Here is a 15,550-nt window from a genome sequence, read left to right as displayed (position 1 = left end):
TTGGATTTGCAAAAGCCACATTCATCAGCCTCGCCAGCTTGGAGTTATAAGGCATATCTTACCTGGGGCTAAATGGAGCAGACCCCAATAATTAACCTGCTGCCATGATGCTCCTAGAGCAGGTTGGAAGCTTTCTGATGGGAAGCTGTGATTTGAAAATACCTCTGTGCTGGAACTGAGCTGCAGTGAAGTATGCCGGGGTTTTGGACAGGTTTTTTGTTTTGGAAATAAATTGAAGCATCTCTCTCTGCTCTTGCAGCAGAGAAATGCAGAAACAGCCTGTTTGCCCATTTCAGGATGTCACATTGTCAGCTTGTGCTCTGGAGAGGCTTTTTGTCTATAAGTGTGCTTCAGATTACGTATTTAATTATACCACAGGAAAGATGAAATTCAAATGAGTTGATGGAACTTTTGTTGGAGTCGTATGTTTTGGCCTCTCTATGTCAGCTTGCCTTTTTCTTCTTTTTTTTTTTTTCTTTTTTTTCTTTTTTGACATATTTTGCCTTTGTTCTGCTTTGGAACAGTAGCACATTCCACATTGCAATGGAAATCTGGCATTTTGACTGGCTTCTGTTGTTTCAGAAAATGACTTCAGTGGTATTTAGGCCCCTTGACAATATCTTACTGTCCCAGATGCTCCCTGCATGGGTCCCCCTACGTGGGGCAGCTGCAGCAGGAGCCTGGGTCTGCGCCCAGCATACGTCATGCATACAAGCGCAGCTGAGGACATCGCTTGCCAGCAGCGCCTTTATTTTCCCTTTATCCAAAGATTCTGTCTGGTTGTCCTTCCCTGGCTGCTGAAAGCTTCTACATGCCCAGAGTGTTGCTGTACCCCTTGGCCAGCTGTTCCCTTGCACGATGACGTGCCATTGTTTGCTGCTGGCCAGATGTGCTGGGATGGATGCATGGTGGTGGCAGGTACTGCTGGCTGCTGTGGGTCATCACTTGCTCAGAGCTCCAGCTGCTTTGGCATCTGGACAGACTACCAGCATGTATGTCACCAGCTCAGGTTCAGCACAGGAGGCCCAGCAGGATTCCTAAGATGTAAATCACAACCGCGATGTGATGCTCATCCTTTTTCATTTGTTTTTTTTTTCCCTTCCTTCTTGTTTTAATGGAGTCTCTGTAAAACCACTGGACTTGGAGCTCTTTCGGAGTTCTTGTGTGATGTGGATGCTGAAGACGCTTCCTGCATGGGGAGTCAGACAACTGCTGAAGCATGATGTTGGACTATAGTGTGATGCAGACTGCAGCTGGCAGGTGGGAGCTGGTGGTTAGAATCAGAGTCTGAGTAACATCCTCTGCCTCTGATAACCTTCCTCTGAGTGCTCTGCGGCTTCGGTACATTTGTTTGTCCTCTCCTGGTTTCCATGTAAATAGTTCTGGTAAAAAGTAAAGAAAAAAGTTTTGTTGTGTGCTCCCTGATGTCAGAGCAGAACACAGCCTGCAATGTTTCTTCCTCTTCCCCTGACCACATAAATCATCTGCTAACGTGAGTGCAGAGGATGTGAAAGAACGCAGTTGGAGCAGAAATGCTGTCCCTCTGTTCTCAGGGCAGATCTTTTGCTTGTGGTTCAGTGTCTGTTGTCAGTGGGCAGCTGATGTTGTATTCAGTTGCCACTCCTTGAACTTGTAGCTTTATTTCTGCTGGTGCAAAGACAAAGAGAGGCTTGAGGTGTGCCCAGTGCCACTCAGCAAACAAAGCAAACAAGCTGGGGGTGCTCGGGTGCTCTCACCAATGCAGCTTAGGTGTGTGTAGAATCACCATAGAATGGCCTGGGTTGCAAAGGACCACAGTGATCATCCAGTTTCAACCCTCATGCTGTGTGCAGTGTCGACAACCACCAGACCAGGCTGCCCAGAGCCACATCCAGCCTGGCCTTGAATGCCTGCAGGGATGGGGCATCCACAGCCTCCTTGGGCAACCTGTAGAGCGTAGAGCTGCAGTGTGTTGCCCCACTGGGCTTCATGCTATCGGCAGATGTTAAGTAGGCCTCTCTTATTTAGCAGCCTTAATTTATTGAATCAGCCAGCAGCGCTCTATGGGAAGTAGTGCCGGAAAAGGGAGCAGAGCGAGCTGTAAGTTTCCAATTTCTGCTGGATCAGGCCCCTGGAGATCCGTGTGATCTGGTGCATTGGAGGCAGTGCTATTCCAGTGACTCATAAACAGATGTGCCCAATTTACATTGCAGCTTAATACCTTTGTTTAAAAAAGAAAATAAAATGTGTTTTGTTTTTTTTTTTCAAGACAAATGTGTTAAAGCAGATGTTTCCAGTAAAACAAATACTTGTGTGATTTACAAACAGCTCCATCCCTGCCAGAATTCATTAGAAAATGTGGAAAGAAGAAAAATGGTTCTGTGTACTGACAAATAAAATTGAAAAGATAGCAAGGAGGCATTTCTCTGTGCAGAATGGAAACTGCTGTGCTTGGGGTGGGAAGCAGGAGGTGGGAGGTGGTTTCAGTTGCTAGTGGCAGTAGGGTTAGCTCTGGCGTAACATCAAAGTGCAGATACTTCTTCATAAAAATACTTATCCATGTCCTGTGGTGTCAGATATGGGGTGTTGGGGTTGCACTGTGGGATTGCCTGGGGGTTCCTCAATCACTATCACTGGAACCTGGTTGGCCACCCCTACTCCTGTTCTTCTCCACTTTACTGGACTGGGAGAGGTTTGCTGATGTGGGACCATGTCCTCTCCAATGTTACTATTGATGGGGCTCTTAGAGCAGAGGAGGATGAGCTGGGGGGCACCTGATGACTGCAGCAGTGCTGGGTAGCACCTTAGCACCTAACAGTGGTGCTTCCCTCTGCTTGCCTCTGGAAGCTCAGTGCTTTGGGTGCAGGGTGGGAGCACAGCTGTGCTGGTGGGTTGCTCTCCCTGTGCAACCCAGTGCTTGCTCTGCAGCACCTTACAGTGGGTGATACAGGACAGAGGGGCTTTCTCACACTGAGCCACCCCATGACTTTGTGGTATTCTGAGCATCCTCTTCATCCTGCTGCCTTCCCCTGCAGCTCAGCTCTTTTGGGGCAAACCTGCAGTGTAAGGAGGCTGTGCTGGTTCACCTGCTCCTCCGTATTTCAGGAGGTGAAGGCTCTGCCTTCTAAGGCATGTGCTGAGAAACTCAGTCACCTCCGGTCCCTTTGGTCCTGCTTTCCGCCCGGCTCCATTGTGGGGCTGCCGTCATGCAGTGCCTGTGAGCCCAGCACTCATGTTACATACAATCTGACACCCCATGTGGTCTTAATGGGTTTCCCAGGCTACAGCTGCAGCACGGCTAGCACTTCTTGTGAGCTGCAGGGGCTGCCAATCCCCTTTTGCCATCCGGCTCCCCAGTGCACAGATATCATATTTTTTTATGCACTTGTCACCTACTTCATCTGGGCATTTATTACTAAAGAAACAGTGATTTCCTGGAGGAGCTGAGGATCTGCTTGTATCTGTGGGCCTACAGGCTGCTCATCTTGGTGCAGGGGGACTGAGAGGTGGCTGCAGGACGTTGCTTCTGGCATGTTGGTTTTCCATGTCTAGCCATAGGGAGCATTGCAGAGCACAGCCTCAAACAGTCCTTATGCAGGGGGGCATGCTGGGACCCATCTAGAGGAATTAAAAGCATCCTGGAGAGGGGGGATGCTGCTGCATAGCAATTGGGACACTCAGGTTCTGTTCCATGCTCTCCCATTGATGCTTATGGATCCACGCTGCAATCTCCGCTCAGCTTTAGTCATCAGCAAATGGAGGCTTTGCTCAGCTCTCAGGGACTGTGGGGCTGCAGTGTTTAATTAATCTCTGCAAAGCAGAGAGCGTAATTAGCGCCTGCAGTGAGCTGTGAGGCCTTGGGGTGAGATGCAGATGCAGTCCCTGTGCTTTGCAAAGCAGCTCTGAGTGGCCAGGTCCATGGGAGCTCCCACTGCTCAGTGCCACTCACCTTGCAGAGGTGTCCTGGAAGGGCCATTTATCGCAGCTTTGGAGTTTTTGGGCAAAGCTGCCTCGTGTAGCAAAGTGCTGATTTTATGTTAAACCACCCTGCAAAAGAAAAGAAGCAAAAAAAAAAAAACCAACCAAAAAGAAGCGTATTTTGATAGCCAGGCAGATCTCCTTCCTGATATCTGTAGAGCTTTTTTTTTTTTCTCCCTCTCATTGTCAGCTTTGTTTTTGTGGGTGTAAAACATAAAGGAGAGGAGAACAGCTTGCAGGTACAGCGCATTCCGGCACCGCCGACTGTCATTATTTAATGATGATGCTTTTAAGCAAGCTTTGAGAATCACCTCCTGGGCTGTGAGCTGTCAGATGGAGGTGTGTGCTGGGCAGCATCACTGTGCCACACATCGGCACGCACACGCTGGGTGATCCACAGCCATTCAGCACAGTGCTGCTGAGTGCCACCAGGAATAAACCAGCTCTTCAAACGTGCAAATGTTTCACTCCATATCAGTCAGGCAGGATACTTTGGAGGCAACAAAATGTAAATAGAATGAAATTCTTAAGCAAGATTATTGATATGACAGGACTAAAGAGCTCGGGGTTCTGTGAAAAGTGCCTCTTTTCATCCCTCTAATAAGTCCATTACTTGCACTCGGGAATATTTTAAGGCCCTTTTCATGCTGAATCTAGAGTTGAGCATGCTTTGCATTTCAAGCTTTGTCTATGAATCAGTAGAAGCCAAAGTTATTTCTGCTTTAAAATAACAGGAGCAGGGAACAGCTAATCTCCTTTCATTCTGAGTCCTTACATTATTTTACTGGACAGAGTTTGTGTTGGCTACAAAACAGGGCATTCACAAAATCTATGAGAAGGAATTTGGTCTAAGAATGAAGCCTAGATTGCACTATGCATAAAGGCTCCTTCTCCTAAGGCCATTAAGAAATTCCAAATCTGAGCTATTTTGAACAGCGACATTAAATTAGCCTTGCTAATTCCAGTAATTCAGACCGATAGCTGAGTTTACAAATCTACTCGATGAGGCCTTCCCATAATTACAATCTCAATGTGCTTTTCAGCTAAGGTGAGTTGGCACTAAAAAGATAAATAAATAAAAGGGGGTAAAAGGTTTTTTTCTTTTCTGCTCTGGCTTTTGAGATGAACATCTCTAAAGAAGAGTTAAATAGTTGTATTGCACCAATAAAGCATTCTGCGTCCTGGGCTGGAAAGTTCATTTTCCTTCTAATGTGAAATGCAAGAGGAGAAAGGAGGCTGGACTTTTCACCACTTTGTTTTTTCTGTTGTCTGCATTCAAAGGAGCATTGACACTGCTGGTGCTGGGCTTGGTTCTTAACTGTTTATTTACAGAGAGTGATTTCTGCTGGGGGAAGAAAAGGTCTGGCAGCTTTAGCCTCTCTCATGAGGAACAAAACAAACCACAAAACAACAAGAAATAAGCAAAAGCTTTGCTGGAAAAATCCAAGTGGAAGCAGGTGAAGCAGCGATACAAGCAGCCACCCCACTTCTTCCTCTGCAGAAAGTGATTTTCTGACCCTCACGTGGTTCGCCATTCAAGAAGTGATGGGGAGGTTCAGAGGATATGTTTTCAAAGCCATAAGGCACACAAACATGAAGCAAATAAAAATTGAGCGTGTTCTTTAAAAGGGTGTTAATTTTATTAGCACTGAGCGGAGCTAATATAAAGGCGAATGGAAGTATTCACATCAGCACTCAACTCTGGCTGCAGTGTTCATAAAACGTCCTTTTGATCAAGCAGTGTTTTGATTCTTATTCTGTAAGCATCATTCAGAGTGACCGGGCTGCAGCTCCCAACAGGCGTCTGCAGCTGCACCAGTCCTTGAGCAATACCAGGTCGGGAACTCGAGTGCATGCTCTGCTGGGAATGCTAATATCACCATCGTTCTGGTTGTTCCAAACAAGAATGGCAGTACAGAAACTCTCACTAAGTGGAAATTCCCAACAGGAAATTGATCTGCTACCACCATCTGTGTGTTAAGATATTAATCTATCAGAGTAATAATCAGCACATGCGTGTCTGGGCTTTCTCCAGCTGATAACGTCGTCACCATTGGCATAGCCAAGGGGAACATCTGGGTTGTTAGAAGAGTGCCTTGATTCAAGAAGATGCTTTCCAGCTGGATGCCCGCAGGGGTGAAAGTCCCTCTGTGGCTGTTGTCGGACTACTGCAGCTTGCAGAGCAGAGAGAAGCTGTGGGTGCCCCAACTGTGGAGGTGGCCGAGGCCAGGTCAAAATCATTATGAAACACCCACTGGCCACCTGCACACAAGGAGCACGTTGCTACTGGGACAGAGTGTGGTTGTGCATCGTGTGCGGGAGGAGCACCGTGAGCCTCTGTTCCCTTTCTTGGGAGGGCGAGGAGAGGAGGGAGGCTGAAACATGCTTCTTGATTTCCAGGAAATTTCTATCTTTAATCTCTGTAATCCGTTTTATAGAGGATTTCGTGTTTTTCAAGGGATTTACAAACTGGATTACGTAGCCTTTTTATTTTGATTTTCCACTGCGATTGTGACATTCCTGAGGCTGAGCTGCGCGTGCTGAAGATAGGGTGGAGGGGGAGGAGGTGCTCCTGGACCTGGAGCTTGGAGCCTGTTGTGTTGTCCTGTCCTTACCTCACTGCTGGGCTGATAGCTGCAGTCAAATTGCTCCTGAGCAATTTGGGTGTCCCTCTGTGACCGTGCCTGGGGAGCCCCTTGGCTCCAAGGGAAGAGCAAGTGGGATGGCTCCAGCTCTGCACTGTGGCCCTGGTGTCCTGGTGTTCAGCTGGGGTGACACTGGGCTTCCCGTGGGCATAACCTCTGGCACCATGGTTTGTGTTCAGCCCAGGGAACCAGAACGAGCCTTGGGTTTGTGTCAGTCGTTGTGTGCACCCAGTAAGCAGATGGGTTTAATTTGGGTCTCTCTCGCTGCAGAAGTGCAAAGCCAGATCCTGGTTTCAGACTTCAGCAGCTGTTCCCGGGTCTCCTTCCAGCACACAGCACAGTGAACATGACCTGGAGCCATTAAAAAGTTTCAGTCTGTGAACCCAACCCTTCTTTTTCTATATAAAGTGGAAAAGCTGCTCATGGTGATGTTTCCCAGGGCCTCCAGCATTACTCCATTTTTATGGGTTGGAGTTACTTTAGCTCAATTTTAATGCCAAGCCAGGTTTGTATGCATTTATTTATTTGTTTTAGTAGCTTAATGCAATTAAAAACGCTGGGCAGTGCTGGAGCTTCTCAGTTTTCTTTCCTTGGCAGTGCCCTCACCTCAACCCATGCTCTGTATGCTCTGCCTTTCACTCCATGTTAGCTGTTCCAGGAGGATGAGGAGCACAAAACCTTGGGTTGCTGCTTCAGTAGTAGGAAAGATGTGTGCCAAGCTGTGTGTGTGACCATACCTGCCTGCTACCGATGGACTGAGCCTGTAGGGCAGTTCTCAGCCCATATTTTTGGACTGTCACCTGGATCCTCACCCCAAGTGTTTACCTTGGCATCATAAGTGATGGCCTGGAGGAATCTGGTTTTTGTGTGAATGAGCACATTGTGCAAAGCCTCAATCCCTTCTGACTGAAGAAGCACTTCTCTGGTTCCCTCCTTCATAGAATCAATAAGGTTGGAAAAGACCACTATGATCATCACACCCAACCACCAACCCATCCCCACCATACCAACTAAACCATGTCCCTCAGTACCACATCTCCGGGGACAATGACTCCTTGATGCCAAGAACCCCAATTTCTATGGCCTGGACGTGTTTCAAGGCTGGTTCCAATACGCAGTGAGTCACAAAGGAACAGGTCAGATGTCTCCGGGTGTCCTAACACCGCTGTGAGTTTTCTGATTGAGCATTGAGAAACATCCTCCTTCCCCGAGGGCTGCTTTTAGCTGGAGCCAGGACCATTGACATTTCCCTTAGGTCTGCATCTTGGCATGTCTTTGTAGTGCATAGAAGTCACCAAATGTCTCCAGCTTGGAGAATCAAACATCAGCAGGAGCTGCCTGTCCTGGTCATGTTGTAGCAAAGAGTTTTGGCTACACATGCCAACAGCAGTTTGAAGATCAACGTGTTGTGCTTTTCACTTCACTGTAGTGCACATGGAAAAGATGCAGAGTGCCTCCCTCAAGCCCAGGTTAGTCCCATTGTGGAAGAGGTCCTGGCTACACCATTAATTTCAATACCAGCAGAGTCTGAGGGAACAAAGATGAAGAAAAGTTTGGTGTGATTAATTGCTTTTTCATCATTTGAAGAAATTTGGAGCATTTCAATTTGCTCTGCTATTCCCAAGGTTGTTACCTCCCAAAATCAAGACTGTCCTAGATGTCTTAGTTGGGAGCAGAGTGTTCAGAAGGGATCACATTGTGGGTTTAGGCCTTGGGGGTCTCCAGAGATCGGTGCTGGGAGCAGACTAGGGGATCTGGAAGGACACTGACCCAGTCACGTACTCCTGCCTTACTCTACATCTGTTCATAGTCTATTGTTTCCAGCTTTTCCTTTCTTTCTCCTTGACTCATGCCTTTGTGGAGGCTTTGGGCTGTTCCTGGTTAGCTTCTTGTTCCTAATTCTTTCCTAGCTCCTTTAGGTAGCAGGTCATTTCCCAGGCAGTACATCTAGATATCAGGCAGGGGAATGAGACCCAAGAACTCTGATGCTTTCAATTAATAATGCTAATGAGATTTGTTAATTTTTAATAGATTACATGAATGCGTTCTGCTAAGCACGCTTTTGTGGCTCTGTTCTGTGAATACAGTTCAGAAACCCTTTCACTTGCTGCCAAAGGAAAAATGATTAATGCAATTGCAAATGCCAGATTCTCTTCAGGGTAAATCTAGAGTGTACCAAGGAGCAAAGAGGAATTTAATGAGTGTATTTTTGAAGTAAACTCAGCTCCACATCAGAAATGGTAGTTCTTCCTCTCCTCTGGCCTGAGTGGGGTAGAAGAGCAGAATTAGGGTTATGGAGCAGCCCCTCTGTCCCATGCCATGGGCTTTTCATCCCACTGAGAGCCTGAGGGCATCCTTGGATGAGACTTTTGTGGCAGTACTGGGAGCTGGAGGGCTGGGATGTGTGTAATGGCTGTCCTTCAGGGATCGTGGCCAGTTGTCCACATACCCTTTGTCACACACTGATCTGGAGCTCCTCACCCTTCCATGCTGAACCCTGCACCCTTCTCAACCAGTCTCCAGAGCCTGCCTCTTCCACGTGCTGGTGTCCCCATGGTCTCTGATCCCTCCCTCCATGGCTGCTTCCTCCAGCAGTGCTGCTTTACTCTCTGGGTCTCCATGAAGGCATGTGCTGCAGCCATGGAGTGCCTGGCAGGTGAGCAGGGCAAAGCCATGGTTTGCAAATCAGCAGTCCCAAACCCTGTTCCCTTGGGTTTCTGCCCAGGAAGTTGGTTTTACCACATACTGCTGAACTGCACCATCTCCCTTAGCTACATTGCTGGTGGCAGCAGGATGATGCTGAGCTGGATCTTTTTTTCCTTCCCTCTAAATCCACATTGCCAAAAGCCGCACCTCTTAAATTGCTGCGGAGGAGGCAGCAAAACAGAGGCACAAGACCATGCACATGCTGTGCATCCATCTCGGTGATCTCGCTGCCATGCCAACACAAGCATCATGGCTCCACTCAGCGCCGTAATTACGCACCACGCAGCCGCACCTACAGCTGGGTTCCTCCTTGTGCAATGGCCAGTGGTAAACCTGTTGGTGCTTTGGGATTTTTGGTAATAAACCAAAGGGCAAAAACCTCACTGAGAAGGGGCCTTCTGAGGAAGTGAAGGCATTTTGGAGGAGCGGAGGGTTGGAGATCCTGACTCTCTGTGTAGTCATGGCCATGTGTGTGCTTTGTAACTCTATGGACTTGTCCGGATGTTGTGGAGGCAAAGGTGTGCTTACAGTATGAGCTGATTGCATGGAGAAGCCAGGTAGCTGCAGGCTGGTGTGAGCGGAGCGTTTGTGTTCTAATAGGACCAGGATGTGATGCAATTGGACTGTTTTTCTGGATTTCAGGTGCAAACACTGTGATGTTGGATTGGTTGGTGCTATAGAAGGAGAGAGAGCTGGGACCAAGGCTAGATGTTCTGAGCTGTGGTCCTGCAGGCTCTTACACTTCACCTTGCTGTAAGCTCAACAGTTTGGGTTTGCAGAGCCCAGAAATCTCTTTTGGAAATCCAGTCTTGCTTTGGATATAGCCACTCTCCTGCATTCATGGCCATTTGTTTCCCAGACTAGTGAGGCTTGCTGCTTAAAATATTGAAGAAAGCAGCAGTGCGTTCCAGAGATTGCAACCGTCACAGAACCACAGAAACATTAAGGTTGGAAAAGACCACTGAGATCATCCAATCCATCCATCATGCTCCTGTTGGTAGCATATGCTTTCTTAGACCAGTCCTGAAGGACACATGCAGGCAGATGTTCACAACTGACCATGAGAGTGGCAGGAACCCGACATGCTGCTCTGCCGTCAGATGTTCCTACTGGATGTGTTCTGTGCTGATTGAAAGTACACATTCATGATCCATTCCTTGCTCCCTTCACACTGCAGTTTCCATCATGTGCAAACAAGGGCCGTCACCACGTCCCCCCGGGTCCCTTGGATGGCTCAGCAGCCCCGTTTTGCGATCACGCTGCATTATGCATGATGCTTCCACATCCCCTTTGCAACCCCAGCAGCAGCAGGGCTATCAAGTGGCTGTGCAAAGCGGTTTCTGTGCACGGCCATCCATGATGAATCTGTTACTATATTAGGTCCATTGCTGAGCCATCTGCCTTGGCAGGCGAGATGACATTCCCTGGCTGCAGGCTCTGGGCTCTCCTTTCCTGGCTTGGCCACAGAGTTGCCCGTTGGAGCCAGGCACTGCCCGCTTTGATGTCATTTGTCAGAGCAGGGTTTGCTATCACTTATTTGCTTGAAGCTGTCTTGCCCTTTTAGGGGCAGAAGGGGCTGTTTCAGGAGGCATCAGTGTGTTTTGTGCAGGAATGTGCCTGCCTGCTGTAACGCTCCTGGCATGCCGGTGCTTATCCTCCTGGCTTTTTTCTGTGCCAGCTGCAGTGGAATTTCTTATGCCAACTGCAAAACAATCCCTGCCTGGTTTAGCTGCCTTTTGTAACTATGCAGATCAGGAAAAAAGGGCTTCTTAATGAATGGCACCCAATAAGCTTGTGCAGAAGCAGTACACCTAGTCCTAATCCATGGGAGAACGTCTCAGCTGCATTTTGAGGATGTGCAAATTGTGTGTGTCAGCTTTGGCAGCAGCTGGGGCATGGAGCAGAGTGGCAGCTTTTGCTGTCCCAGGAGCAGCAACATGTCAGAGGGGCTTTGGTTATAAAGAGGGGAGTGGTCTGTGCTGGGCTGGGGGTCTTGTATGGGCTGCAGAAGGATGCCAGGAAACAGCACAGCACGCTCTGCTCGCAGGCAAAAAAATCGCCGGGCTAATGATTGACTGTTATTTTAAGGGGATTATCTAATCCGCAGCCCAGAGGACAAGAGGGGCCAGAATGAGTGAAGATTGGATACATAATTAGCACAGATTGTTGGTAATACCCTCCGGGCTCCAACTGATTATGAACAGAAACAGATTTTTTGAGTTCCCCCCCCTCTCTTGCTCCTCTCCCCCCAAAAAAGTCTTTGCAGCCATAGGGCCACTCTGTGGCAGAAGCTGTTGCAAATTAGAGAGGGTGTAGCTGAGCTCGGACTTGGTCATCATCTGGCCTCTGATCAGTCAGAGGAGAATATCTTTTATTTCTTCCTTCTATGGATCAAAGACCAGAGGGAATGGCCTTATATTGCTCTGGCAGGGGGGGTTCAGGTTGGGTATTAGGAAAAGCTTCACTGAAAGAGCAGTGATGCAGTGGCACAGCTGCACAGGGAGTGGTGGGGTCACCATCCCTGGAGGTGCTCCGGATCCATGGGGACGTGGCAATGAGGGATGTGTTTATGGGCATGGTGGGGTGGGGTTGGACTGGTTGATCTTAGTGGTCTTTTCCAGCCTTAAAGACTCTGTGATACCGAAGGTCATTAGAAATCAAATGGAATGTATTTCCACCAGTTGTGGGCCCATTATTAATACAAAATAAAAGACATATGGCTAAATCCATTAGCTTAAAGATACAGCTGAACGTAAGCCCAGAGGAGGAAGCAGTGCAAGGAACATTTGAAACCAATGCCACACCCCAGCACAAAGCTTTGAAGCGGTTTAACAAAGCTTGGAAAGCATCTCTCAAATCTCTAATGACAAGAGGGTTTCTATTCCCTTTCTTTTTTTCCCCTTTGGTCAAAGAATGAATGAGAAAATCAGCATCCTCTTTTGGCTGAAACCTCGTGATTTGAAATGTGGTCTTTGCTCACATTCAGGTGGAATCAAACAAGAAACAAAGATTAAAACTCCAATGATTAAAGTTTGAAATCATCATTTTGCTACTCTTCTTGGGTTGGACCTTTCCCAGTGGGTTCAACTGCTGCACCCTGTGCCTGCCCTGCCCCATGGGGGAGGTGTGCACTGTGCTAGGGGACAGCAGCTTGAGGGTAAAAGCAGGAGAGCTGCAGAGAGGAAGAACTGCATTGTCTGTGGGAATCTGCTGGAGACGTTACAGATCATTTACCAGGCAGGTTTTGCTTGCACCTGGCCTTCTGTTCTCCCTTCCAGCCATTTCTGACCCTTCTTGATGGCCTGAGCCACCTCAGTTGTCATACTGATGTTGTTATGCTTTTGTTTTGTAGTGTTTGTTTGGGGATTTTGATTAAGAAATATTGCTGCAGTGTTTGCCTTGGCAGTGGTCCTCATTGGGCTGATGTGGCGTTTTTTAGCTGGAGTGTTTGTTCAGCCTCCTGGATTCTTTCTCAGGGGTGGGGTGGGGTGATCCAAACCCATGAGAATGCTGTGATCCATGACGGCTTGTGAATGGCTTGAGCCAGGTCTTCTGATGGAAGCCACCAGTTTCCTCTGCATCCAAGGGCCAAGCTCTGGAGATAAGGCCAGCAGGCTTAACCAAGAGCATCCAGGTGATAAACTGAACAGGGCAGAGCCTGCTTTACCAGGGGGTTAAACTAGATGATCTCCAGAGGTCCCTTCCAATCCTTTCCAGTTCCTTCTGTAAGCTCTGCCAGGACTATCAGAACTTTTACACAGGATGTTTTCTTGGGTGGGAGCTTCCATGTGCTTCTTCTCAATGTCCTCATGTTGCAACAGCAGCAGGCTGGTGGCGTGACATCCTTTCACATTCCTTGCTCTCTGGTGCTTTGATGAGGTGGACAGTTGATGGGATGGGTGTGCCGAAAGTGCTGTAAGCAACATATTTCCTGCACGCTTATGAAAGACTCCAAAATGCAGTGGTCCTCACAGCAGGAGGTACATGGTTTGGGGGGATATTTGTGCTGGTCAGGATTTCTTCACTCGTGCACCCATCCTTTCAGTGTGTGGGGAGCAGATACTCTTTGCTTTGCTGAACACCCATTCTTGGATGATTTTTGGGAATATCACTTCAACAAGCCAAATCCTTTTATCTGGAGCTGTTGGAGTTGGTCCAGGGGAGGCCACAAAGATGCTCAGAGGGCTGAGCACTTCTCCTGTGAGGAAAGTTTGAGGGGGACTCCAGCCTGGAAGGCTCTGGAGACACCTTCCAGTACTTACAGGCAGGAGAGAAACCAACTTCTTCCATGATCTGATTGTGACAGGACAAGGATAAATGGTTTTAAACTAAAAGAGGGAAGATTTAGGTTATTTGTTAGGAGGAAATTATTCGTTCAGAGGGAGGTGAGGCCCTGGCACAGGCTGCCCGGGAAGCTGTAGATATTCTATTGCTGGAGGTGCCCAAGGTCAGGCTGAGTAACCCAATCTGTTGGAGGGCATCCAGCCCATTGCAGGGGACTGGAACAGAATCATAGAATTGCTCAGGTTGGAAAAGACCTTCAAGATCATCAAGTCCAACCGCAACCCAACCATACTACCCTAACTCTAACAACCCTCTGCTAAATCATGTCCCTGAGCACCACATCCAAATGGTTTTTAAACACATCCAGGGACGGTGACTCAACCACCTCCCTTTCCAACCAAACCATTCTATGATTCAGTGATCTCTTCTTTCTGGAGCACCTTAGATGTGAATTTTTAGTCTTTCAGACTTCAGGTTTGCTGTGAGGTTGCAGGGGCTGGCTGGTGGGCTCAGGGGATGTTACTGAGCTCTTCTGCTTTGTTCACCCATGCCAGGCTGCTCCAGTGCAGGTGGGGCTGGGTGCTCCCCACACCACATGTGCCACTAACCAGCTCTCTCCTCCTTCTTTCAGAGCTGTCATACGACCTGGACATGGACGACACCTCAGCTAACAAGCAACTGCTGAACCAGCACAACAAGGATGGGGCTGCTGTGTCCAGCACTGACCCCAGCAGTGCAGCTCTATGCCTTGGCCCTACTGCTGCTATCACCTTAGCCCTGCTGCTGGGCCGTTGGCTCTGAGCAGTGCTGCGGCACTTGATGCCTTCCCATCCCTTTTCTTTTTATTAATGAGGAAAATGTTCAGAACCTCCCCTGGAATATATGCACATTGCCAAAGACAGGGCAAAGGACTCGAGTGGATTTTATAAAATAAAATGGGATCTTCACCAAAAAGAAAAAAGGAAAAAAAAAAAGGGGGTTGTTCATGGTAAATAGTAAATACGTCACAGTGGTTTTTAAAGGTAATCCTGTTTAATATAAGAAGGTTGATATTAAATAGTTCCTAGCAGTTTTGGAAGACTGAGCTCTGCCTTGCCTTTAAATGGAAGAGCACATTTCATCTTGAGTTGCTTGAATGTGCGTGGGGTAAAGAACACCTACGATTTATGAGGTTCTCTCAGCAAATATCAGCCCTCTGTTTGCAGTTGACTTAATACAGACTTTTTCTGTGGTTGATGCAATTTTTGTACTCTCTCCAAATCGGGGAGTCACCTCAAGGCACCCAGCCAGGAACAGAACCTGGCAGGACTGGGAAGATTGGATAGAAGGTCAAGGAAGAAAGGTGCTGTTGGTACATGTGCCGGGACCACCAGGTATTTGCAAGCCTTGGTGTGGCTCTGCTGCCACCAGCCCTAGTGCTACCAGGAAGGCAGCAGTCAGAGTGAGGGTGGAGAATGGGAGTGCTGCCTTCCTCTGGTCTCCAGCTGGGGGTCCCCAGCAAGTATGCCCATGTGTGCAACACCTTGGTGGAGCTCTTTGGAGCAAAGCACCACCTTTCCCATGGGAAATCTGCAAATGCAGCTTCAGACAAAGGACAGACAGCGTGGATGTGTGCACTGCTGTGCTTTACGGGGATGAATAACGCGTCCAACTCACTGTGCTACAAAGGAGGAAAAGAAAAGGATTTGCTGGATCCCAGAGGCAGATGAGACTCTTGCTCAAGTGTTTCTTTGCATGTTACTTTGCTTAAGCTGTCTCTAAAATAAAGGTCATTTGCTCTAGACATGGTGCACAGCAAATAAGCTCCCGATGTGTGAGGTGATGCTCGGCTTTATGATGCTCAGCACTGGTCCTGGATGGGCAGCCTGGAATACCCAACTCAGGGCCTGGGGCACCACAGAAGGGCTGGGGTTAGGCTGATTAAATGGGCAGGGGCCAGGGAATGTTTGGTTTGATTC

General features: G+C 48.2%; 1 protein-coding gene across 2 annotated transcripts in view; it reads left to right on the top strand.

Annotated features, from left to right (window-relative positions):
• GPC3 (glypican 3) overlaps positions 1-15,375 on the top strand; it is a 110,895-nt gene extending 95,520 nt beyond the window's left edge. The window contains exons 8-9 of one of the 2 annotated variants that reach the window (XM_015860427.1): positions 1,121-1,260; positions 14,224-14,321. In XM_015860427.1, the coding sequence (XP_015715913.1) occupies positions 1,121-1,236 (116 nt within the window). In that variant the 3' untranslated portion in view covers positions 1,237-1,260; positions 14,224-14,321. Of the gene's footprint in view, positions 1-1,120; positions 1,261-14,223 lie in introns of both variants that reach the window. The other variant, XM_015860426.2, reaches the window with a different exon arrangement.
• Positions 15,376-15,550: the final 175 nt, after the last annotated feature.

Source organism: Coturnix japonica, chromosome 4, assembly GCF_001577835.2.
Source record: "Coturnix japonica isolate 7356 chromosome 4, Coturnix japonica 2.1, whole genome shotgun sequence".
NCBI classification, from domain to species: domain Eukaryota; kingdom Metazoa; phylum Chordata; class Aves; order Galliformes; family Phasianidae; genus Coturnix; species Coturnix japonica.
Note: the sequence above shows the minus strand (reverse complement) of the source record. Positions and strands in the feature narration are given on the sequence as shown.